We start from the raw sequence: 26,962 nt of genomic DNA, 5'->3' as shown, positions 1-26,962 counted from the left end.
GCCGGTAATAGTGTGAGAGAGGAGAAGTTGGGGAAGAAACTTCCTTTTGATTTTATTCAATACCAACTTTCGAAGACAAACTAATATTCTCCCTATATATAAGAGTTACAACTAAAGATATAAGGGAATAATATTTTAAAATATGTTGAACTAAATATAAAGGCAATCCTTAATAAAAGGAAACAACATAACTAAAGTAGTAAAGGAAACAATATAACTAAATTGATTCTTAAGCACTGTGAACAAGTTGGGCAGTTGTATTGTATCAGTTTTTAATAATCAATAGTAGAACAACCACTCCAACTGCAGACTAGCTAGATTGCTGACTTGTTTGTGTGTGTGTGGGTGTGTTTTTTTTTTTAAAAAAAAAAATTATGTGATTTATCTAATCTGCATAGTTTTACCAGAAAATGTTAATACATGGTCATCCATTCAAGTCTAAGCTATTAATATTAATATTCATACATGTTTATGCTATCAAGTCTAAGCTATTAACAAATTATGTTTATGTTAATGAGGAAATAATTGGAAGTCACAGATTAGTAAAATGTCTAGAGCCATACTTATGATATATGCGTAATAGTAGAAAACAAGGCAAAAAGAATTTCTTCCACATTTTGCCATTTTTGAAACACCCCTGTCCTGAATTCCGAAAAGTTTAATTTGTTGTCAATTTATGAAACATGGAGGGAAATCCAGTCATGTTGGGCTGACCATTGCAAATTAAATGTGATGTCGACCTTCATGTTGTTTGGTAAATTCTAATCTGATGAACAGTCATACGAGTTTAAATTACCTTTTGTTCCATTGCTGTTTAATGGAAGAAATCTAGAATGACAGTAGTATATAGAAATTAATGAAATGTTTTATAATGAGGTGTGAAAGAGTAGAGAGATAACAAAAAGGGAAGGCGGAATACCATTGCTATAACTATCAGGATCACTGAAGGTTGATGAAGAAGTTTCATTAGCGCAGTAGCAAACAAACAGGGTTCAAACACCATTGGTTCTATCTATGATTGTTTTATTTTGATTTTATCTTTTTCGACATGTTTTCTCGTTTCAAATTACGTTTCTTTGGTAGAGAATTTTCAGTAAAAAAAATAATAATAATAATAATAAATTAATTTCTAAACCTTCAAGCCACCATGGATATTATTTTTTGCTTATTATATGTGTACGATGTATTTCCATAAAAATATTCGCACAATCACTTTGGCTACACTTACTATTCCTTTTGAGAAAAAAAAAATAAGTAATCAATTCAAAGGTATTTTTTTACATCCAAATCCTCATATATATATTTTTCCATTCAATAAGTATTAGTAGTATGATCATAGTTTTAAAGCAAGCCAATTAATATTCTTGAAAATGTGTATACTGTATTTCCATAATATTTATTTTTTGTAAAATTTTCAGTGATGGAAAAACTCCTTTTAATCCATCAAATCACAACAGAGATAAATCAATCGAGTTGCAAAGTTTGTGTTATTGAAAAGTTGAATACAAGAGAGTCAAAGACCAGACATGGAACATTGTACAAACCTATAATATTGCAAGATGAAGCGGTACTCCTTTTATTATTCCCGAATTTTGAACATAATAATAATGCATTGGTTAGGATTATGAATATTTGTTATATTTTATATTAATTATTGACATCTACTTTGAAATTATTATAGGGAAACAAAGTTCAATGAATGACTTACCAGAATGATATTGAACTGCTTGATGAAATGCTCAAGTTATACTCCACATATATTATCTCTAATGCATTTGTCTCTCGTGCTAATGAATTTTTCAATGTCCTAGATGAGTGATATAGGTTTGTTTGGTCAATTAATAGGAAAACTCTTATACAAGATGTCGATGATGATGACCAATTGGATTTACAACCTTCTTCTGACATGGAAACAAAATCATTCGAACAATTATATGTGTACAAATCTAAAAGACAAGCAATCAGCGAGTTTAGATTCTTTCCATGTGTTTTTTTATTTGTGAACAATTATTTATATTTAGAACATATTGTGTCAATCTAATAATTGTAATATTATTTGTAGATATCATTAGAGTTGTGATTTCTAAACTACCAAGAGAATTTATTGTCACCAACAGCCCCAACAGGACAGGACAACAAAACGCTAATGATTTTTTTATGGTTGATGAAGAGTATGTTTTTCAAACTATTTAACTTTGAACATTTATATCAAGGTGTTGAAATTGACAAAGAACTCCAATCAGGAGATTATCCAGTAGTTCTTGGAAGAAAGATTACTGTCACCCCATATCAAGGTATGTATGCAAACTTAATATTCATTTCGATAAGTTAATTATGAAAGAGTGAGTATCAATAACATGATCAAGTATTGAATGTACTTGTTAGAAAGGCTAAATTTTTGCGGCATGAACATTTTCCTTATCAATTAATTGTAATTCGTATTTTTGCAGCATGAACATTTTCCTTATCAAGTATATTTAACATGTTAAATAAGAATTTCCTTATCTACAAGAATAGACTTTGGTGTAAAAGTGAATCTGTTTGGTAAATGTGCTGGGGCTCTTAAAGAATGGTAACCTAAATTCATCTTTTGTCATTCAAATATTCTATTTGTTCAACATGATAAATGGTTCAATATTGTTGATAGGGCGAAGACTAATTCTTTGGTTATTGAAAGATTGATTGTTGAAAAAGCACATAACAATGTTGTAAGTGAATTGGCAAACCGTCTTGGTCAACAAATATCACCAATTTCAAATTTAAAGAAGTCATTGATTAGGTTTACCACTAAAGCCACACCCTTTAATTGTTTACATTTTCTTTTTAACTTCTTTTACTCACTTTTATTTTGTTTATTTTCTGCATGCATGTGTTAAAAAATCAAGTCAAAAAAGCAGTGTGGTTTAAATCAAAGATCACACTCATAGACAACGGAAATCCTACCTACTACATTGGTTGCAACTATTGTGATAATAAAATTAATTCTAATGAAGGTATTAAATTCCGATGCATGTTTTGTGGTCATGCAAAGACAATTTATATCAAGAGGTAAAATCATGACTCTTCAACGTACTTATAGTATTATATCTCATAGTGATCATGATGCAATTTTTTTTTTACAAATATAGATTAATTGTTGAGCTATTTGATGGGACAAATAGAATTCAAGCTACTCTATTTAATCGTCATGTGGATAAGTTGTTTTCCTTAACAAAAACAGGGAATGAAAATGATAGCTTTGATTTTCAAAAGCTCCAAAAAAAAAAAACTTTCTACACCAACTTTTGCAATTGAACTTAGGTGTCAGGCCCAAGACCCAGGAGGAATGACAATGGCCTACACAGTTGCGTCTATTTGTGAAGAGATATCAACTTCATTAATTACTGGTACTAAAAAGAAACTTGCCTTTGGAGAATCTAGCAATCTGGTAGAAGATTCAACAAATTTACCTCCCTCAAATGTTGACAATCACTGTGTTAGAGAAAAAGGTCCAAGACTTGAGTGGTCTTGTGATTTTTACTTATGAAGTCTTTATGTTATTTTTTTTTTCTATTACAATAATCCATGACTCAAGTGTCTATATAGACACGAATAAAAGTTCATGATTTTGAGTTGTATGTTATGTCAAGTAATTTTTATAATTGTTAGTTATGTTGTTGGTTGTAATCAATAATAATTTTACTACTTTAAATACATTACAAGGTGTACGAAAACTCTAAATTCTCATTCTGGTAGAGAAACATCAAAGTCTTTTTTATTAATACTCATTAATATCGTTTGAATCTTAATTGTTCAGCAATTTCTTCCGCATAATTATTGTGGTCATTTTTATTTTATATATATATATATATATATATATATATATATATATATATATATATATATATAATTATGGTACTTAAGGTGTAACACCCCCTAAAAACAAGCTATTTAAAAGCCTTAAACATGCAGATAACTGAGTTAAACAACAAACACAGCGGAAGACTGAAAGATAACTAGATAAACATAATCCGAAACACAGGGTGTTATGCCACTTCCACCAAAAGGATGAACGCTACGGCAACATCTGCAATGTTTACAACTAAACCCATAGTCTCAAAGTGCTATATCTAAACTGGCGCACAGGCCACAAAACAAAGAGGGAGAAGCTATTCTAGCAAGCACTAGACCGCGCACTCGTCTAGACATCACCTGAAAGAGCACAATAAAACATGGGACGACGCCCGGTCAGCGAATAATGCTGGTAACCCACCAATACATGTGAAATATCATACATAGATAAGATATAAGTTGTAAAATCATTTTCAAAACGGAATACATATATATAAGTACAAAACCAAGAGCAATAGTCAACACAAGACTCGGCACTCTCAACAAGGATACGGAAACACATCCCAAAATCATAAGAAGGATAACCACAACGCAAAAAATAAAGACTCACCCATGGCAACACTTGCCTTTGTGACTACACACGTCACAAGAAGAGAACACACAACCACGGCTACACAAACCCTCGTGACATCACCCATCACGAGTTGATATGCCTTCCTTATGCCCGGTTCCAACCTTATGGCTACCCCCAACCTTGTATCTTCTTCCAACCATTACCTCCAGGACCCCTGTACTTCTTAGTCCAACCTTTTCCCTCCTGGGACCGTCGTCCCCCACCAACAAACCACCAACAAGACCACCAATTTCATAGTACACGAGGGTACCGTACACACACACGGCAACACATGCCACCCAAGAATCACGTGAACCTTACACAAAGATCACAAGTCCATAATCATGTCACGGCCACCACGAGGACCGCTGCAATACCTTGGTGACTAGTGTCCCATACCACTAATCGTGCAATCCAGGTAAAACCACGCACACATTACACCACAACAGGAATCAATCAACGGATCACAACGAAGATATGAAACCATACTCAATCAAGGAATGGATCACAGTCCAACAACAACAACGATGAATAAAAAAAGTTATCATCAACCAATAGGAAGGTACAAACAACACACATGCCAGCATTTAAACACCGAACTAGCAAGCTTAACAAACGGGTAAACCAAAAGTAGTTCCGAAGAACACACAAGACTCATCACGGTTCAACGAAACACAATGTTGAACACTTAGCACGATTCAAGACACCAAAAACCTACATGGATTCCTACCAGATGGTTCTAGACATACTTTCATCAAGAAGACACTCAAATAGTTCCACAAAAGAACAACGGGAAGTCAAAAGACCAAATACCGAGTCAAAAGAATCACGGGGAACAAATCTCCGCCATCACCACAATACGTACCCGCGGTTCCGCCCGCGGGTACAGGCTGCCCAACCTGTGTACCCCGCGGGTGGGCGGCGGGTTGGACGCCTACCCGCCGTTCCGCCCGCGGGTACATCCCTGTACCACAATAAAACACTTCGCGGATTTTCATCTCCAAACTCAAATTCAAGTCCAAAACATGCCAAATCTCACCAAATACAACAAAATGATTTGAATCAAAGGAAATGCCAAGCAATGGCACAAATGAACCCTAAACACAAGCTCTAGATATGCATTTTCACAAGACAATGCATAAACACTCACATTTCATAGCAAAACACATGTAGAATCCAAGAAATCACATATAGGTAAGCAAAATAGATTTTGTAGAGCATGGGTTACCTCTTGTAGACTAAAGACTTCACTTTACACCTCAACAAGCTCCTCTCAAGGCTCACCTTCCAAACCCACTTCAAGAACATACCAAAAGATCATAAAGATCCTATCTTTAAGAAAAGACACCTTAGATGAAACCAAAAACACAAGATGAACTTAGATCTTACCCTCCTAGATGCCCAAATATATGAAAGGTTGAATCTTGGAAGCAACTCTTGAAGTTTTGGCAAAGCTTCAACTTGTCTTGGAAGAAAAGCTACTCACCTTTTTAGAGAGAAGGTGGAGCTAGATTTTTAGAAAAGTGTAAGAAGAGAATGAAGGTGGTCTACTAGGTTAGGTTACAATTCCAACAACAAGTGAAAGGTCAAGAATACCCTTACTAACATAAGGAAGTGTAAGGAACAAGAGAACTCCTTATAAAGCTCAATGTACAACTTTGACTTTGGGGTTGACTAGTCAATTACTAGTCCCCAACCATTAAATTTCAGGAATTATAAGGAATTATGTGACTTCAGGGTGTCACATAAGGAATTTAATGTAGTAAATACAATCAACTACGAATACGGTTTATAGGGTTGGTTCCGGGTTTGGATCCTTCACCTAGTATACTTGTTGGTTTAAGTGTTATAGCTTGGAATATTCGACAGTGGGTCAGTGACACCCGAGCTCAAGGATAGTGTCTAGAAGTAGCCAAAAATCTTCTCTCTCAATAAATGCGATATTTATAGGGATCGAGAGGGAACAGGTTCCGATCGTGCGGCATGAACGGCACATGGGACACATGCATGGGGTCAGGTAGGACTGTTAACGAACTGAACATAAACGAACGGAGGTTGTTCGTATTTGTTTTTTAAGGATTTTGGTGTGTTCGTGTTCATTTGTTAAGGTTTTTGAAAATCCTGTTCGTGTTCATTTGTTAAGCGTTCATTAGTGTTTGTTAACGTTCACAAACACCTTCACGAATGTGTTCATTAACATTAACAAACAGGTTCACGAACATATTCGTTCACGTTCATAAACACGTTCGTGAATGCTATTACATGTTCATGATCACAATTCGTTCGTGAACAAGAAATAATCTATGTTCACAAAAAATAACCAAACAAGTAACACAACTACAAAGAGAATACAAACAAATATTAAACGAACACAAACGAGCTTGTTCGCGAACATTATTAAATGAACACTAAATGAGCTTGTTCGGCGAACATTATTAAACAAACACAAGCGAGCTTTTTCACGATCTCTTATAAAACGAGCTTACAACTATTCAAACTATGTTTATTTACAAATCAAGCTCTAAATTTTGTTTGTTAATGTTCGTTTACCTTAATAAACGAACATAAACGAACGCTTACCGAACATGAACACGAGTAGTTTACCGAAAGCTCTGTTCGCTAACACCCCTAGGGTCAGGTTGTGGCCCAAGGGAGCTTGGCCACGTGCCCTGCTATCCCTGAAGGCTTGGCCCCCTACTGCTAGGGTTAGGGTAGGCGGTCTGTCCCGACCTGAATAGGTCTTGGCGTTAATATCATGAAAATACCTAGGCACGCTGCCTTTGGCAAGGCTCGATTGGCAATATAGTTAGGGGAGTGAACGGGCAAGGTCGGCTCAAACTCAGCTTGTACAGAGGATCCGTAACCGACCATCGTATAGGCGCAATTACTGGGGTATAATCCCCATCAAGTAGCCCCCCCCTAGTCTGGAGCCTGACGACGGTATGGGAGGAAGGGTTCGGGCTACGACTCGAACGGAAGACGCCACTCTGCACAGATCTTGTGCGACGCGGGTGCATAATCAGGTACTGATCACTGCTCACAAGGGGCCAATCAACGCGTGTCGACCCTTACCGCGCACTCGAGATTTGCGCCGAATTTTGAAATTTGAAACGTTTCCCCCCATCCACCATCTATAAATATGGCACTTTAGGGGGTCCCATTCCATGCTTTCTTTCGCTAACTAAGATCGAAGCTTCCCGAGCTAGTGCACTTGCGAATTTCTCGTTCCCCCACGCTTTCCCGACCTACCGCGACTCAACTAGTAAGTATTCTTCCCAAGCTTCTTCTGTTTAAACTTTTCATTAAAGCTCCTTTGTTTTTAAACGTATGCACGTAGCCTTGCCCAGGTTCTGGCACTAAAACGTCTTCCTTTACTATTTAAGGAGAAGACATGTCGAACTCTAACAACCAAAACGTCTCGGGCCGAGACTACGATGACGAGGTTGAGATCGGCTCCTTCACAGTCTCTACCGACAACTCAACCATCCTGGAGATCGACGTATTCCCGAGGAACCTAGCAGAGTCATCCCGAGTTGTCGACGTTGGGGCCAGCTAACAACCCGCCACCCCGCTCCCCGCGAGCGCGGAAGATGATCCCTCCGAGCGCGGGAAGTCTCCCCGAGCTGTACTCTCCTCCCTTTATCCTTCTCTCTCTCCTTCTTCTCTTTCTCATCTTATCTCGACCCTTCTGGTCGGTCTTTCCAGTGTTGAGCGTTGACAAACTGCGTCCGCTTTACGTGGCGTCAAAATGTTTGGGATGAACCCCGAGTTTTATCGTTCTCTGGGGATGACAAATTGGAAGAGTCGAATGGTATTAAGTTGAAAGAGACCTATTGCCAATCATGTACCTCGTCACGAATTTGTACATGATTAAATCGAGTTGTGGCATTCAAACAATACAAACGTTTAGCTAAATCAAATGTAAAGAGAATAGGATAGGATTGTTAATCTACTTCATGATGCATTTAGGATCATTAACATAGGATAGGATATTGCAAGAGTAGAATCGTGTGAAGCTATGCCAAGTCTGTTCAACTCTCGGTATACTAGGATTCCTTTAGGTTTAGGACACCTTTAGGTGACCAAGTCCTAAGAGTCATTTCTACGAACATCTTGCCTACGCTTCATTCCTAATTTCATCCTCCCAGATTTTGAACTAGGAAATGCCAAAGAAATGGAGCTTCAAGTGATCTAGCAAGCTCTTGCCTAATTACTTGACTAGATCAACTCAAGGAGTTGGCCGGACTTCACAAGAAGCATACAAAACATTCAATGAAAACACAACTCATAAACAATGGCAAAATCAACTCATACAATTGCAATATCAAAACCTAATTAAGAATTGTATCTCACATTAGCATCATGATTGAGATTCACAATCCTAATCCTATTAAAAGCCTAGCCACACATAGCTAGATGAATCAACATTGCAAACTAATTGAAATGGCAATCAAAGTAAGAAAGCAATTAAACTAGGAAAGTAATTAGGTTGTACCAAACTAGAATGCAAATTGATGTCTTCTTCTACAATGAATCTTGGATGGAAGGTTGTCAATCTTCTTCTCCAAGATCTTCAAGCTATGAGAGACTAGAACCCTAAAATGCTAGAGAGAGAAAGTGTTCTAATCTGAAAACTATCTAAAAGTGAATTCTGCCAATTGCTTATGAAGTCGCCGGGCTGCTTCCCACGCCACGATCCAAGTGCGTGGATCGGCCACTTAATCATGGTCTCGCCTCCTCCCGCGCACGTGGAGGAGGTGCGTGGAAATTTCTATCCTACTTCCACGCACGTGGGCCTCTGTGTGGATCCTTCTGTTCCATTTCCACGCAATGTCCCACGTGCGTAGCTGGTTCTAGCACGGCTGCGGTTTTGCCCTTTCCTTGTGATGCTCGTTCCGTGCCCATATGCCTCCGTTTCATGCTTAAAACCTTCATAAGTCATAAAATCACAAAGTAGAGTGGTGTTTTGCGGCACATTAGCAATTACAAGCATAACCAACCATAAATTGGTTGTAATCAATTACAAACACAAAGGATATCAAACGAGTGTAAAATGCCCTCTTAAAGACCCTTAAAGATGTGTGTCTTTGGCACTTATCAAGCGTTCTTCCTCAACCCGTGCTCCCGCCCCTCCGAGCTATAAACGCATTTTCCTCAATAGTGACGTTATGTGTTAGCATTCTTGCTTACTCACTCGAGCTGTGGTCGAAGAGGTTTCTTCTCTTATGACTGGCTGAGTCCGTTTTGACACTCGCCGCTCTTTGGGCAATGTCATCGAGGGGATCAGCCCGACTCCCTCAAGGCCCCGTTAACATTCCATTTTCCTCCCTTTCTTATTTCGTTCCTTCAATATTACGAGGTCTTTCCTGGGCAAATCCACCCGAATGCCCGCCACATCTTGGCCTGCTTCCTATAGATCTGTGTTCGGCATGGTCTCCCATGCACTATCGAGCTTTTTAATTTCCTCTTTTATGTCCGGTCTCTTTTGCCCAAACATGGGGGAGGGATTTTGATGATACAATCCCGAGGGTACCATTGCAGCATCACCCATCTCCTAGACAACAATAAAGGCTGGAAAGATCGAATTCTTTTGATCAAATATACTTGGAAGTTGCCAGTGCCCCGGGTTTGGTCGATGCATTTCACCAAGCATACCATCCCGACCAAGACCCGCCGCGCCTTAGCCAACGTTGTGGCAAAGATTTCCTCGGAGTTTTATGACTATTATTGGATCTTCCAGTCACCCGAGGAATACACGGCGGCTTGACTTTATGCCTCAAGGTATGACCTTGAAGAGAATAACGCCCCCAAGCCCATAGCTGTCATCGTCGCGATCCTACCACCAACGACCGGCCCGAGCGTCGAAGGTCCGGAATTTAAACGATCGCAAACGAAAAAAGCTCTTTTTTCATTCAAAATGTTTTTAACTCATCTAATCGGGTTTACCGAGCATTACTAACTTCTCTTTGCTTGTTTTGTAGGTATGGGCCTTGACGAGGGGTTCCAGACCATCTCATATGCTCTCCGTCAAGCCCGACCCAAAATTTCCCTCGGGGGTAAGAAAGCCATGTCGTCCAGGGTTGCTCCCTTCGAGCCGTCGATTCCGACTGCACTCTCGCTCAGAGCTGCGCAGCCCGCGAGCTCGGGGTATGACATGCTGGTGACCTGAGCCTACGCCAAGCGGAGCAAGGACAAGGCCCTAGAGGTGGAGGTGGAGGAAGTAACACCGCTGAAAAGGCAGCGCAAAATCGGTAACCCGGACAATATGCTCGTGATTGACGCTTTGCTCAGCGGGGAGGGTCACCCAGCCGCCTTGCTAGAAAAGATATGCAGGCTGGTCCCATCTTGCGAGAGTACTCTCGTCTAGTCGGCTAACCAGGTCGGCAAACGGCTCGCTCGGGAGCTCATGCTAGTTAGTATTGATTCTACAATCATCTTGTACATACGGCGAGCAAACAACTTCTCGGCTAATACTTATTTTTGCAGATGGCCCACTTGGCAACCGACCTCTTATGTCGGGCCAAAGCCCTTGACAACCTTCACGAAAAAGAGGTCGATCCGCTCAAAAGGATCGTGGCTCATTGGGAGGCCAAAATAAAGGACTTGGAGCTCACTACGGCCAAGCTGGAAGCGAAAGAGGCGAAACAGGGGGTCAAGGCCGCAATCCCGGAGTACAAAACCTCATCATCCTTCCTCTCCAATGCCTCCGCCGACTCTACCTGACTGGTCGCCCATTTGTGCCGCGACCGGGCCACCGTCGTACCATTCTTCCGATCTTTCTTGAAGACCGAGATCGGTGAACCTGGTTTGGGCATATGGGAAATGGGAGTACATCAGTGGCCAGCGGGCCATGCAAGAGGACCTGATTTTGTGATTAAATCGACTTAGTTCATTTTTCCTACAACATATAGAATAAAAAAGTAATACAATTGGGTTTCACACACCAAAAACTAAGGGATACAACCACATCTATCTGCGCAAAAAGGTCATTGATCTACTTTCACTACAAGATACTTTGAACATAATGATGAACAATTTAATAAACCTTCCTAAAGAGATATGAAAACTAACCAACTACAACTGAATATGATAACTAACCAACTACAATTTAACTTATGATGTACAACTGAAACATATATTTTTGATTAGTATAGTCATATTTTCGGATTTTGCTTTTCTTTCCAAGGGCAAGAAAGGAAAATCGAAGATTCGTCGTCTTTCAACAACAGACGAAACTAGAAAGCTGAACGGAACGGAAGAAGAACGAAGCTCTTAGCCTCTTACTGTTTGTTTATACAACGCCCCTGCTCTACCATTGATCTTCTCCGCTGGTAATCCTCCTTTTCATTTCACCTTTTTAATTTTTTTTTTCTACTAATTTATCAATAGCCTCAGTGGATCTAACAGCTGTTCGACGAATTGCTTCGATGAGTTTGCTCTGTTAATATATATATAGTTAGCACATTCCAACTTATGTTTTCTTTATTTATTCTGCCTGGTACGGTTTTAATTTGGGAAGTGCTTGTTTGTTAGCCCTATAAAGCAATTGAATAAACTCGTGCATTTTCTTTTAATTGATAAGTAAATTAATGCACCAGTGTTGCAGTTTTACGAGTTTGAGGTGGATAGAAGCTCCAAGATTATGGCGAGGTCGTTACCTAACATGCTGCTTAAAGGCCTTGCCGGGTACCGAACATCTGCCATTGTAAGATTCAATTCCTTGTTTCAATCTTGTTAATTTGTTTGTTACTCTAGATGCCCTGTTTTAGATGATAACTGTTTACTGAATTGCATTTGGTAAAGATACAAACTGTATGAAACACTTAATATCTTGTGACTTTTATTTGGTTGGAAAAGCCTGGATTTTCAGGAGTGTATAAATATTGAATACAAGGGATTATATTTAATGGCCTTGTGCATTAACTGCTGCTTTATAATTACAAATATATATGTTACAGGGATCCAGATCCTTGTATCAAGCTGGAAATCGGTACTTAAGCTCTGTGCCTAATGACCCGGACACACACGAAGATTTTCGACCTACTAGTAAAGTTGAGAGTTCCGGTATTTCATTGAAGGACATAGTTGAGCAGGTTTGTATTTCAATATATTCTCCGTGAAAAAAGCATTTGTTTGTATATATTGACTGGTTTTATGCTATTAAAGTTCTCTATCTGTAGGATGTCAAAGAAAACCCCGTGATGCTTTACATGAAAGGGGTGCCCAATCGTCCTCTATGTGGATTCAGCTCATTAGCAGTGAGGGTTTTACAAGAATATAGTAAGAATACTGCTGTTAAGTTTATGCCCATCTGCATATAGACAATCTTAAATAAATAAAAATAAAAAAATAAAAAAATAAAAAAATAAAAAAATAAAAAAAAAGGGAAAATAAAACACCATATTTGCTTGTTTTTGGTGAAGTAAAAGGATTGTTTATTGATAAAGGTCTGGTGTTATGATTCTCTTATTTTATGTGTTTTTATTCTATTTGTTGCTTTTGCACTTTGAGTATTTATAAGCAAATGCATCTTTGAAAGTGCTTTTACTTTTAGCTCTGTTTAAAAGGTTGCCCTATATTAGTCTGACTGCTTTCTACCTGCTGCAGTTTTACATGACCTTAACTTTACAAATTATAGGGATTTTGCATGCCACTATGTGCACTTTTGGCTCTCTTGCACTTCAGTACATATATGTTTTCCAGGTGTAATTAACTATATGGGCTTAGATAATTGCTTGTACTTTACACATTTCACGTGATGTGTGACCTTTGTAATGTTATTTTTATCATTTTAATTTGCTTTTCAGCCTTTTGATTCTTCATCCCCAACAATTAGTATGTTGGAAAACAATTTAAAGTGACTTAATTAACCTTAAGATGAGATCTTAAGCACATGTGATCTGAATCAGGTGAACTACAAGTACTGGTTCATGTAGTCAAGTGGAACCAGAAACAGGTCTATAAAGTACAGAGTAACATGCAAGAGAACAAAAAGTCTGTGTACCGCTTAGCAATGATGAAAAAAATAGTGTTCAAATGGATGACTGTTATTTGTTTATTTCTTTCTTTATTTTCTTGACATGGTGAAGTAATCATTGATTGAAATTGAGAAAAATATAGAATTGATGAATTGTACTTCCATTGAGTGAAACGGAATGCCTAATTTGGAGGTAAATTAATATGCGAATCTTTTAATTAGTCTCTTTGCCTTTTATTGTTGACTTTGTCTTTTACGTGAAGCTAGTGGAAAAGACAAATTTTCATTGATACAATTGGTTTTTGCATATTGCTTCTGTGAGTTTCTTCCTTTCTGGTAGAGTTGTGACCTTGATTTTTTGGTGTGCTTAAAAATTGATTTGGTGTCTGCAGATGTTCCTATAAGTGCCAGAAACATATTGGATAGTTATGAGCTAAAGGATGCTGTAAAATCCTTCAGGTAAGTCAATGCTTTGTACTACATACTTTGTCTGTGGATGGATATGAAACTCTTTATAGCACTCTGATTTTCCAACTTGGGTATTTCTCAATGAGCAAAAAACCGGTTTTAGATGTAAATCAAGCTTTAATTGAGTATAGTTGAAGATGCATTAAAGCAAACACTTGTGACCAAGTGGCAATTTTTTTTCCCTACTGCCCTTTCAAAAATAAATAAATGGTTACCGCCATGGTGGTGGAATATACACGTGTGAGCTCTTCTAAACTGTCTACTTTAAAGTTGTGGAATATACAAATGTAGAATTGAGTATATTCTTACCCAATGTGGTCCAGAACAGTTAACTGTTTTGTAAGGGAGTTTTGAAATAGATTTCTTTTGTATTATTTGAATTGTTTTCCCTTCTTCACTGTCAAACTTTGACTGTATATTTTTACTTCAAATATGTGCTTCCCATTGCCAGAAGTTGAATTGTGTTCTGTATATTATGAAATTAATTAGCATGGGAGGTTTGTTTGATTGGTGTTTGATGGATGTAAATGTAATGCAGCCACTGGCCCACATTCCCACAGATATTCATCAATGGAGAATTCGTTGGTGGATCAGACATCATCCTTAGTATGCACCAGGTATGTTCATCATCATTGCTTTTGCTTCTTGCTCGATTAAGATGCTGAGAATCTGTGTGGGTTTTGCAGAGTGGGGAACTCAAGGAAAAGCTGAAAGACATTGTCAAGGAAGAAGGGAAAAGGGAGTGAAACCTAATTGCAGGAGGATGCAGCATAGACATTGTTTCAGTTGAATACTACTCCTGCTATGAGAGATTTGAGTAGTATTAGTTGGGAGGGAGGGAGGGATATTGCAGATTTCCGGATGATAGACAAGTTTTGAATAATGTAAACACACACATCTCATCCTGTAGGTAGTACACAGCGCTCTCCACACGCTGGTCTTGCGGACAGTTTGTAACACTCCCGATTTTAAGCATAATTTAAAGCATTTGAAGCTTAGGAATAAAAGCAAAGACTAATCATTAACGTATTAAAGATGCGGAAAATCGGGATGTTATGCCACATCTAAACTATAACTTTAGATGCACAGGCCAATCTCAATCTACTTAATCCGAAAGTCAATAACCATCCAACAAGTCTAAATGTTCAAGGCTCATAGGCCATACTATCTAAGCTAAGAGAGAGGTGGGAAGACTAGTCTAAGTAAAGATTTCATCTAACGCGCTCATGAACGAACTACTATGTACCTAAAAAACATATGGTGTAAACGAACTACTATGTACCTAAAAAACATATGGTGTAACAACCGTTAGCGAAAATTGCTAAGTAACACACTCAAACGCGTTGAAGTACATAATATATACTTTATAGATAAAAATCATTTGATACTTGGAAACATAATTATAGTCTTAGCAACACTAGCTTTTAAAACATGAGAGATGGAAGTATCATTTGACTCATCAAAGGACACACTCAATCATACCGACCAACACATGGCTAATCAATAGAATCAATTCGAGGAGACAATGATAAGGATACAAAGATAATCAACAAGGCGAGGTAATCAAACAACAACCAAAAAGGTTACATAGAGGTATGCTCATAAGCAAGAGGGAATACAATAATCACAATCAATGATCAAGTTCTAACCTTTACACCGCTCCATCCTTATAATAGTTCCAACCTGTACCTCCAAGGCCACCCTGTACACCAGTCCAACCTTATACCATCTGGAGACTAAGCTCCCTGCCTGCTTGACGCCGATCTCATAAACATCATATAATACCGCCGATCTCATAAACATCATATAATATACCGCCAATCTCATTTTGGAGCAAAGCTCCTTACTGCCAATCCCATATCAATCATAAACACATAGTCATCGACATAGATAATCAAGGCTCAGCAATAGCCGAATCAAGGAATAATCACGATTAGGTACAACAATTGCACAAGTTCACAATGATAGGTTCAGTTGAAGGAATTCAAGAAAGAACACGAAGGAGACATTCCAAGGTATTTCCACAATATCGACAGATTCCAACCAAGAGACCACAACGATTGGTAAACAAAAGTTACCAACCTCATCAAGAATAAGGTTATTACGAGGAAAGCACATACTAGTACCAACAAACTACGTAGCTAGCATGCAAATTAACAAGATAATCATAAAGGCTCATACGAACATCATAGATTTCACTTCAATCCAACGAATCACAAAGTTAGATCACAAACACAATTCAAGACTCACAAATTCTATCAAGGATACTTAAGACATCGTTCTAGGCTTACGAAATATCAATCAGTGCTCACAAACAACCGGGGAACAAGAAATCAACAAAACGTACCGGTGGGCGGTTCGGGTGGGAGGCAAACCACCCGCCGAAAATACCCCGTACCAGCGAGTGGTACCGCGGGTGGTCAACCACCCGCCACAGCCAACCTTGTACCAGTGGGTGGACTGGCGGGTGGCAAACTGCCCGCCAGTCTGCCCGCTGGTACCGAACAGAGAGAAGAAAGACCACTTTGGGAAAAATTGTTAGAATGCACAAGTTCAAGCCCAAACACCTTAAAACTCACATCAATAACAAGAGGGACTTGAATACATATAAATAGCTCAACAAATAGTATTAGAGAACCCTAGATACAAGCTCTACATAGCATATACACAAGAATATGCATAGAATCACTCAAGAGCATCAATAAATCATACATAGCAAGTGTAAATAGATTTTGTAAGACATGGGTTACCTTCTTAGCCTATTCAACACTTCCCAAACTCCTAAGATCCTTCTTGAAGGTCCTCTTCCAAGTGATCTTCATTACACAAACCAAAACCCAACAAACACAAGAAAACTTAGATAAAGAAGGTGAAAAACTAAGAAATAAAACGCTAGAAGTCTAGAACTTACCCTTCCTAAGCTTGTAGATGGGGAAAGGTGGAAACTTGATGGTCTTCTAGGTAGAGGAAGATGAAGAACTCTTTGGTAGAATGGGAGGGTTTAGGGTGGCTTGGAGAGTAAGCTAGGGTGTAGAGAGAGAGGTTTTCTTTGGCTAAATGTGGAAGACTTGGGTGATTGTCTAGGAAATATCTTGGGTTCCAAGTTAAGACTTGTGAAAAGACCAAAAGGGCATCTCCTTCCCAAAAGCAAGTTAGGAGAAATTCTTTAGTTAAAGGCTTGAGTACAAGGAATAAGGCACAAGGTCTAACCCATTGACCACATTTAAAAGGCTAAGGGATTTGGTCAAACTAGGTCTCTTAACTATACTCAATGGGAATTATGAAGGAATTGTAAGGCAAAATAGGAATTAATCGTGTTATTAATTCGGCTTAAAAGAATAAATTTTCGGGGTGTCACACAGTTGACACGTTAACAGCTTGTCAAACGTTCGGATCCATCCCTCTAGGATTTCGGGGCCCTCTTGGCCCGAATAGCTCGGCGGATTACGCCCCGTGATCTTCCCAGTCACGTCCCCACTACCATTGTTCCCATTCAGTACAGCGGCTCCAATAGTTTGGGTCAACTGAGTCAGCTGATGTAGGCTCTCAGTCAAGTCTGTGGAAGACGAAGTTCTAGCTCCTTTAGAACGAGCTGAGGAGTCTCTTCTCTAACTCTTCTTCTCGATGGCATTATGTTAGCCCTTTACACGATTAGAACAGGTCAGCTCAGTTAGTACCTCTAAGAACTAACTACTTCTAACTTCTCTTTTCTCAAGTAAGGCTCACAACAAGTAAGGCACAAAACAAGAAACATGTAACAACTTTCACAAAACTTTCACTTACACTTTAACTTTCAAAGTCTTAAAGTCTCAACTTTCACTTTCAACTCCCAAATCTTAACTTTCAACTTTAAACTTTCAAGAAGCAAGCAAACAGTACTTTAAACACATTGAAAAAGCACATAAATAGTTAAGCAAGCGTAAGAAACTCACAATCTCACCGCGTTCCTAACTGTAAGACTTAAGAAACTTCTTAACCTTAGAATTCTTACTCTTAACTCAAAGTCTTTCTTACTTCAAAGCTTACAACTTAAAGTTCACTTCCTTAACTTGTCCATCCTAGTACTCAACTTAGGTCTCCTATATATACTGAATCCTAAGGTTCAGCCTTCCTAAATCCCGCGTTTCGTACCGCTCTAATACCAACTTGTAACACCCCACTTTTCTTAATCTAAATCCCAATTACTTAATGTAATAAGATAAGCTAAACAAGGAATTAAAAGGAAGATTAATAACTTAAAGCATCTAAAACCAACCAACGGGTGTTACCGCCACAGTCACCACTCGAGGCGACTGCACAGGCTAAAAAGGGAGAAACTAACTCAAGTTAAACTTCAATAAAATAACCATAAAGCTTGGGGTACAAACCCAGTGTCCAACACCAACAAAAGATCAAACTAAGTCATTAGTCAACAAACATCTAACATTAAACATCAGTATCTATTCATCAACAACCAAACAGAAACTATCTAGAGTCTAACAACTCATCTACGCACTAAACTAAACTCGTGCGCCTCAACAACTGGGCCGACCTGAAAGAGGTTATAAAAACAGGTAGAAAATAAACCTGTTAGTAAATTAATGCTAAGTATAAAATCAAACAACCATGTAAAGTACTATAGAATATAGGTTTTGAAAATCATTTGGCAAGCACACATTATTTCAAGTACTTTCACACTTAAACAACAAACTCAGATCATGTTTATAAACACTTCTATATGCTTGCAACCTAATAACTCATAAAATCAACACAATAGTCATGTTTTCTTAAGTACTCAACGTAACACAAATCTCATGCTTCAACAATAAATAAAGAGATACTAAATAACAGAACAACAATCTCATGTTTTCATGCTAAACAACAATCAATAACAAACTAACATCTCAACATACTCTAAATACAACACATGCAATCAAGTGTAAAGAAAAACCATGATGCTATAAGTATAGATATATACTCTCACACTAAAAAATGTATACTTTTCTTTGGAGGTTTCTGTTGAGTCACAAAGACCCGCTTTTCTCTTCTTTCTCTTTGAGTCACACAGACTCATCACTTTATCTTCTTTCTCTTTGAGTCACACAAACTCACTTTCTCTTCTTTAATCGCGGGCAGGCAAGAACTTCACCACGTGTGAACGGACCTGTCCGCGCTCGGCATCTAGCCAGCCTAACCTCAATCTCGCCTACGGAACCACTCTTTGGGTTCTAAATTCAATCTCTGTGGAATCAGGTATCGTACTTGTCAATGTGCACATCAACTAAGAGATTAAGGGTCCGTTTGGAAAGTAGGAAAATGACTTCTGGAAAATGGTTTTTGGAAAATGAGTCATTTTTCAGAAAACATTTTCCATTTCCAGTGTTTGGTTGCATTTGGAAAACTGTTTTGCTGTGTTTGGTTCATTTTCTGGAAAATGAGTAGAATGGTATAATTAAATATTTTAATTATTTTATTCTGAATAAAAAATACATTTTAAATCTTTAAAACAAAAAAAAAAAAAAAAAAGAAAAAAAAAAAGAAAAATTATGGCTTCCGGCTGAACCCAGTTCCGCCGGACACCAAGGCTGGTTTCTGGCGGAAACCAGTTCCGCCGGAAACCATGGCTATGGTTTCCGGCGGAACTGGGTTCCGTCAGAAACCATAGAATCATTAAAAAAAAAATGAAAGAGAAGTGGCGGAAAACGACTTCCGCCCAAATTTGGCGGAAGTCATTTTCCGCCAAATTGAGCTCATTTTCCCCAACGGAAAATGTTTTCCGTTGACTGGATTTTCCAGGTGTAGTCAAACACCAAAAACTCGGAAAATGACTTCTAGAAGTCATTTTCTGGGTTTCCAAACACAGCCTAAATCAGTCCACTGATAGGATTAGAGAAGGTCAAAAAGTGATGCTGGAAACTGAAGAGCTTGGGGTTTCAAATCTTCAAGATTTGCACCAACAACGACAGTCTCTTCTGCATGCTCATAACACGCTTCATGGAGTGGATGACAATATTAGTAGGAGCAAGAAGATACTGACTACCATGTCAAGAAGGATGAGCCGGAACAAATGGATCATTGGATCAATCATTGCAGTCTTGGTGATTGCAATCATATTGATTCTTTACTTTAAGCTTACCCATTAGTCAAAATGCACAGGTTTTTGCATCTCCGTCCTTTTTTTTGTGTTTGAAACTAGAATGCATGCATTTTGGAACATCTATTCTCATCTACTGAACTTCTGGTTGTGGGTAAGTTTGAAGTCTTTGTTGGGTAATGGTATGCCGTGCTTAAACCTTCAAAAAAAAGTGTCATTATTCTTCTTGTGATAGAAGCAATAAAGCTGCAACCTTAAGAGGAATGCTAATATAGGTGAAGAGATAGCATTGTCCTCACATTTAATGCACATTTAACACCAAACTTAAGGGAGGACCATATGTGGTTATTTTTTAAAAGATGGAGGACGCAGAGGCGGACCCACAGTGGGGGCAGTGGGGTCAACTGCCCCCACTCACCCCACCCCCACCTCTTATATAACTCTTGTATGTATATGTGTATATATAGTAGAAGTTTTAGTATAAGTATTAAAAAATAGAGAAATGATAACAGAATGTGACTTAGCTTAGTTGGCAGAGTGCATGGTTGGATTAAAGGTAGGCCAAGGTTCGAATTTGTGGTTGGCTTAGTGCGTGCATATTGCTTCAACACAATAATATAATCTTCATTGATATTAATAATGAGATGAGATGTGTAATTTATAATGGATCTTTTATTCAAATTATTTTATCAAATTGATTATATTCATATTTTGTTATGAATATTTTTATAATGTTTTGATGTGTTATATAATTTTCTTCATTGATATTAATAATGAGATGAGATGTGTAATTTATAATGGATCTTTTATTCAAATTATTTTATCAAATTGATTATATTCATATTTTGTTATGAATATTTTTATAATGTTTTGACGTGTTATATAATTTTCCTATATCCAACATTATTTATGGTTAGGGTCCGCCACTGGGAGGACGTCTCGTGGTCGTTTAAAAGTCGAATGATGACCACAACTGGTATATGGCTAATACTTGAAGGACCATTGGAGGTATTAACCCTCAAGGTAATAGTAGGTAAAATTAATTTAAAAATAAATTTTTTAAAAAAATTACACCAGCCCGACGACGGGCTTCTCCCTCCGTCGAATTCACGAAGCTCTTCCAAAACTTACCAGACAAATTGGTTTATGTACCAAGTCACAGACTATTCCTTATTGTGCAAATCTTTCACAACTTCAAACAGTAACTCACATCATTTTTTACATGATTGATCCAAAATCCCATAAAAACCTAAACTGTTTTGCACAGACATTCTCTAATCTCTAATCTACTTAAAACACTCAAAACAGAAGGCAAAAAACATATGGAGTATGAAAACGAAAAGTAATTAGAAAAAATTTAGTTTAGGTGTACCACTATGCTAGCAAGAACTTGACCTGCTCATAAACAGTGTACAAACAAATTAAAATGACGATGGAGATTCAAACAGGAAACACACTAGCGGTAAAAAGATCTAAGTGGTTATCAGTCTTTAAAAACAAAATTGTGGACAGCGAGTGTGGAGAAGCAAGATCTAAACGAATATCAATTATTTTGGGATAGGAATAAGAAGACAATAATGAAATAGCTTCAGTGTCCAATATCCAGAAAGGCAGAAAACTAAAAATTCAAGACAAGGCTGACTTCTTTAGATTGGTCTGCCTCGTCCATGGATTTCTCCATTTACTGCCCATTCTCTCAAGCTGAAAAACCGATAGAGAGAAGATAGCGGTGGTGGCGGTCGCGGAAGCTGAGCAGCACGCGTCGGTAGTAGCGGATGCGGCGGCGTTGGTGACTGAGAGTGGCAGTGAAGTTAGTGGTGACGGCGGAGAGGAGAAGACATGAGAGGTGAGGTCGTTATCTCCTACGTTGAAGGGAAAGAACCATGATGTGGGGTGGCAATGTGAAGAGGAAAGAAATTAAAGGGCAAGGATGTTTTGTGGACGCCATGGCCGCAAAGATGTTTTGTGTACGCCATGGCCGCGGGCTTTTCTATACTGGGCGGAAGGTAAATTCTTTTCTTACATTTAATTAACTTATTTGAATTTAAAAAAATTGTTTTAATTAATTTATTTGAATTTAAGAAATATGTCTTTTTAATTTTAATTATATTTTTTAATTAAAATAAAAAATTACCGGTTACTTAAAAGTAACCTATTAATTAATCTAATTGTATCAAAATAAGAAGTTAAGGGGTCTAATTGAAACTTTTTTTAGTTTGAGGATTCAATTGCACTTTAGCCTATACTTGAAGGGCCTATTTGACCCTTATCCCAAACTTCAATAAATCAATGCATTTTGATTGTGTAGTGATGCTAAATTTCCTATAGAAAGGAATAAAATTAAAACGCATCAAACAGGGCCCAACCGGGTTCGAACCGGTGACCTATTGATCTGCAGTCAATTGCTCTACCACTGAGCTATGGACCCTCGTTGAAACAAGTTCATTAAGATAAGTATATTAATTGGTTGCTAATTATTTGCTTCTCAGTTTTGACTAAAGCCCTTTCTTGTCCCTGTAAATTTCTTCTTCTTTTTTTTTTCCAAAGAAATTATTTAATAAAAAATGATAAATATACATATGAATAAAACTCTTCACACATCTTGATTTTATTAAGGAAAAAAATGAAAAGAATAAAAAATTGTAATTAATTTTTGTAGCTACATATCACATCATAAGATTTTTTTTTATTTTTTTTATTTTCTGAAAAAAAAAACTAAATAAAATTAAGAGTAGGTAAATGCAATTCTTATTGTGGATCATGGTCCATGTAGTAGCGTGGACCATGAAATAAAATTACGTCGTTAATTTTAATTTTAGAAATTAAAAAGAAATCGTTACCGTTTTCCTAATTCGTTACTGTTGTATGAGTTCTGTTTTTTAGTTTCATTTTTACACACTAGTTTCATTATAGATTTATAGTACCTCTAAAGTGTCCTTTTAATCATACTTCATATCTCTGTTATCCAGTTTTATTTTATACACATAGTAGATTCATTATAGCAAAACAAAAGTATCATTTTAATTCTACTACAGGTTCATTTGACAATGTATCTATCTGTATAAGCTCTACTATTTAGTTTAATTTAATACATACAATAGGTTCATTATAGCAACAGTAAAATATCATCATTTTAATTCTACTATATGTTCATTTGACTATATATATATATATATATATATATATATATATATATATATATATATATATATAGAAAATTACACTTTTGGTCCTATGACTATTTGGGTCTTGTTAATATCAGTACTTGACTTTAAAAACTAACAATTTAGTCCCGTAACTATGCAATTTTAACACATTTGGTCCTCCCGGCCAAATCACCGGCCAAATGTTGCCGAAAAAATATAAATATTTTAAAATGTTTATTCATGAGGGCAAAACGGTCAATTTAAGTTAAATTGTTTCTTCCTTCTTCTTCCTTCGTTCTTCTCCAGGTTACATTGTTTCATACGGTCTTCTCCGATCGCAAATTCGCCATCAACAATCTCCCCAAGAAGAAGGCTGCAAATATGATGTTTAGTTCATCTGTTAGTTTATATGAATGACTTCTGCGTTTGGATTTCAAGAAAATTGGAATTAATGCACAAATTCTTCTCAATGAAAGCTTAATCCGACAAACAACCCAGTATTAGTACAACCTAGTACTATTATTTGACCAATTAATAATCCTAAATCTTATTTCGGATATGACGAACAGCTTGAATCTTGATTGGGTAACGAACCCAGTCCTCTGCTCCCTGTGTACTGATTTGGTTATTATTACTTCAGATATCTGGTTGATGTTCTAAAAGTTTCTGAACATTTACTGTAATTACATGTTCTTCGAGACCTTCTTGAACGGAAAAGTGATTGTTCACCTATTCCATTTACAAAGGTTAAACCTGCTTCATCAATTGTGCAGCGATTTTGCACTGGTGGTATGTCACTTGGAGCTATTTCCAGGGAAACCCATTAAGTTATTGCAATTGCTATGAATAGGATTGGTGGAAAGTCAAATTTTGGAGAAGGTGGTGAGCAACCTTGCGGCGGTGGCCAGCACCCGATATCGTCAACACACCGGCATTGAAAATCAATTAATATGACATCCCAAGCGACGTCGTAATTGTAACCTGGAAGAAGAATGAAGAAGGAAGAACGAGAAATGTCTGATTTGCCCCCGAATTAACAAAATTAAAATAAATTAAAAAATTCCGGCGACAATTGACCGGCAATTTGGCCGGATGGACCAAATGTGTTAAAAATTGCATAGTTACGGGACTAAATTGTTAGTTTTTAAAATTGAGTGCTGAAATTAACAAGACCCCAATAGTCACAGGACCAAAAGTGTAATTTTATATATATATATATATATATATATATATATATATATATATATGTGTGTGTGTGTGTGTGTGTGTGTGTGTGTGTGTGTGTGTGTGTGTGTGTGTGTGTGCGCGCGCTCTGCTATTCAGTTTCATTTTATACACACAATAGGTTCATTATAACAACACTAAAGTATCATTTTAATTCTACTACAAGTTCATTTGATAATATACATATCTGTAATGTGATACGCCGTTATTGGTTCACAGTAACGGTAATCATTTCTTTTAATTAAAAGAAACAACGTCGTATTGAAACATAGTCCACACAGCTATATGGACCATGGTCCACTGTATAACAATTGGTAGGTACAACATGTAGGCAAATTATATCATGGGTCAGGGTCTACCTTGCATTATATTGTGGACGTTGGTCTAAAACGACGTTCACATTATGTACATACTGTTAACATATTATGTATATTTAGTTAAGACATTTTGTACCTATAAATTAATTGAATGTACATAATACATTAATTGTACATACATAATTTATAAATTGAAGATACATAATATTTTAAAAGTTTAGCTGTTGTAACTGGTACATTATTTATTAATTGCAAATACAAAATATTTTAATATTTTGAGATAAGGATCAAAAAAGCTCTTTAACTATTCATGAAAGTGCAATTAAGCCATCAAACTAGAAAAAGTTCCAATTAAACACCTGAACTTTAAGAAGAAGAAAAAAAAAGTGCAATTAACCACATTTGACCTGTTATTGCAGGTAACCTCGAAGTTAAAGGTGATTGAAATTCTACATTAATATGTTTTGATGACTTAGATGACTAATTCACATAATAACAACAACAACAACAACAATTTATGGCTTTTTTTTTTTTGCTACAAAAGGAGTGTGTATTATGGAGTTAAAGAGGCAGAGGCGGTGTGTGTACACGAGGCTTTAAGCTGGTTGAAAGGAAAGGGAATGGGCGATGTTGATATTTAGACTGATTCGCAATTAGTTTACCATGCTTTATGTTCAGATTCTTTTACTTCTGTTTTTGGTTTAATTATTGATGATATTAAAGAAGTGGCCTCCACGATAAATGGTGCTCACTTCCGTTTTGTTAGGCGATCTGCGAATCGTGCTGCCCACATTGTTGCTCGGGAAGCCGTTTCTGTGTCAGGTTGCGGGGAGTGATTTGATAATCCTCATCATTATCTTGTTCAGTGTCTTTCTTCTTATTTAATGCATTAATTTCTTCCCTTCAAAAAAAAATAATAATAATTTATTGAATATACAATAAATATACCAAATTTTAACAAAAAAATTTATTATCTACTCAAGAGATTTTCCTACCCAGACTTGGTAAACAAATTATAAAGTATTTAAAATTATCCACATTTCAAGAAAAATTTATATTAGACAAATTAAAAGAACAATTTGAAATAGATTTTGAAGAAGAAAAATTAGAAAATTTGGTTGAAGAAATAATCGAATTAGTTTCTCAATTAAAACACATTAAAAATTTTGAAGCACAATTTCATTAACAACATGCACACATAAATTATGAAATAGGAGAATCTTACAGATATTCAACTCCTCTTTATCCCATAAATTATGACTCCGATAATTATGAAAATTACTACAATGGAGCTGAAATTGAATAATTTTAGTAATTTTGAAATTAAAAATGTTTCCAACTATCTTTTTTAAATTCCTACACTTTAAATTTAATTTCCAAATCTTACATACACCCAAGCTCTTCATCCAAAATTATTTCCGATTAATAAATTCAAACTACTATTCTACTTTTTACTATTCTCTAACTCTTCCAAAATTTATTAATGATATGTACTACATGTCATTGATTAATCATTCCTCAATAATACTTATCCTACACACACCCAAACTCTTCATCCAAAATTATTTCCGAATTAATAAATTCAAACTACTATTCTACTTTTTACTTTTCTCTAACTCTTCCTATATATATTAATGATATGTACTACATGTCATTGATTAATCATTCTTCAATTAATTCTTGTCCAACACAATACACTATTCCACACTCTTTACATTATTTTCCCTCAATTAAACCTATGCAGAGGCATCTCCCCTACATATTTGGACTACATGCCATTGATTAATCAGTCTTCAATTAATTCTTGTCCTACACAATACACTATTCCACACTCTTTTCACATTATTTTTCCTCAATTAAACCTTTGCGGAGGCAAAGGCATCTCCCCATATATATATATATATATATATGTGTGTGTGTGTGTATGTGTGTGTGTGTGTGTGTGCGCGCGCGTGTGTGTGTGTGTGTTTTAAACTATTTGTGCATTAACATGTTCATAAACATTAAACGAGCACTAAACGAATAGGAGCTTGTTCACGAGCTCTTAGCAAACGAGCCTATAACTTTTCAGACTCTGTTTGTTTATGAACATAGCTCTAAAATTTGTTCATTTATATTCTTTTACCTTAATAAATGAATGCTTACTGAACACAAACACAAGTAATTTATTGAAATTTCTATTCCCTAACACTCCTAATTCTCGTGCACATATTCTAAACAAACATCTACAGAACAAAGGAGTTTTTCGCTTTGAGGAGTTTTCAAATGGTGGTATCAGTGTGCTGGGATCAATCTTTTACAACCTGAAAGAGT

General features: G+C 36.8%; 1 protein-coding gene, 1 long non-coding RNA gene and 1 other non-coding gene across 4 annotated transcripts; 1 reads left to right on the top strand and 2 right to left on the bottom strand.

Annotated features, from left to right (window-relative positions):
- Positions 1-5,705: 5,705 nt before the first annotated feature.
- On the bottom strand, positions 5,706-20,167 carry LOC109149068. The gene is made up of 4 exons (XR_002048913.1): positions 19,858-20,167; positions 18,559-18,565; positions 10,401-10,406; positions 5,706-5,716 (listed from the first exon to the last, which is right to left on the bottom strand). It is a non-coding gene; the product is annotated as an uncharacterized LOC109149068 (long non-coding RNA).
- LOC109149067 (monothiol glutaredoxin-S15, mitochondrial-like) lies at positions 11,616-14,923 on the top strand. 2 transcript variants are annotated; one of them, XM_019296710.1, is made up of 7 exons: positions 11,616-11,775; positions 12,051-12,149; positions 12,403-12,537; positions 12,625-12,724; positions 13,814-13,880; positions 14,428-14,506; positions 14,576-14,923. In XM_019296710.1, the coding sequence occupies exons 2-7, from the start codon at positions 12,087-12,089 to the stop codon at positions 14,633-14,635; spliced, it is 504 nt and encodes a 167-aa protein (XP_019152255.1). In that variant the 5' UTR covers positions 11,616-11,775; positions 12,051-12,086; the 3' UTR covers positions 14,636-14,923. The 2 variants fall into 2 exon arrangements, with proteins under 2 accessions (XP_019152255.1, XP_019152256.1); XM_019296711.1 differs by having other exon boundaries at positions 12,043-12,149.
- A 2,151-nt stretch (positions 20,168-22,318) lies between the features above and the next one.
- Positions 22,319-22,390, bottom strand: TRNAC-GCA. The gene has a single exon. It is a non-coding gene; the product is annotated as a tRNA-Cys (tRNA).
- Between the last annotated feature and the right edge of the window lie 4,572 nt (positions 22,391-26,962).

This window comes from Ipomoea nil, unplaced genomic scaffold (assembly GCF_001879475.1).
Source record: "Ipomoea nil cultivar Tokyo-kokei standard unplaced genomic scaffold, Asagao_1.1 scaffold2151, whole genome shotgun sequence".
NCBI classification, from domain to species: Eukaryota; Viridiplantae; Streptophyta; class Magnoliopsida; order Solanales; family Convolvulaceae; genus Ipomoea; species Ipomoea nil.
This window is presented reverse-complemented; position numbering and strand designations above follow the sequence as displayed.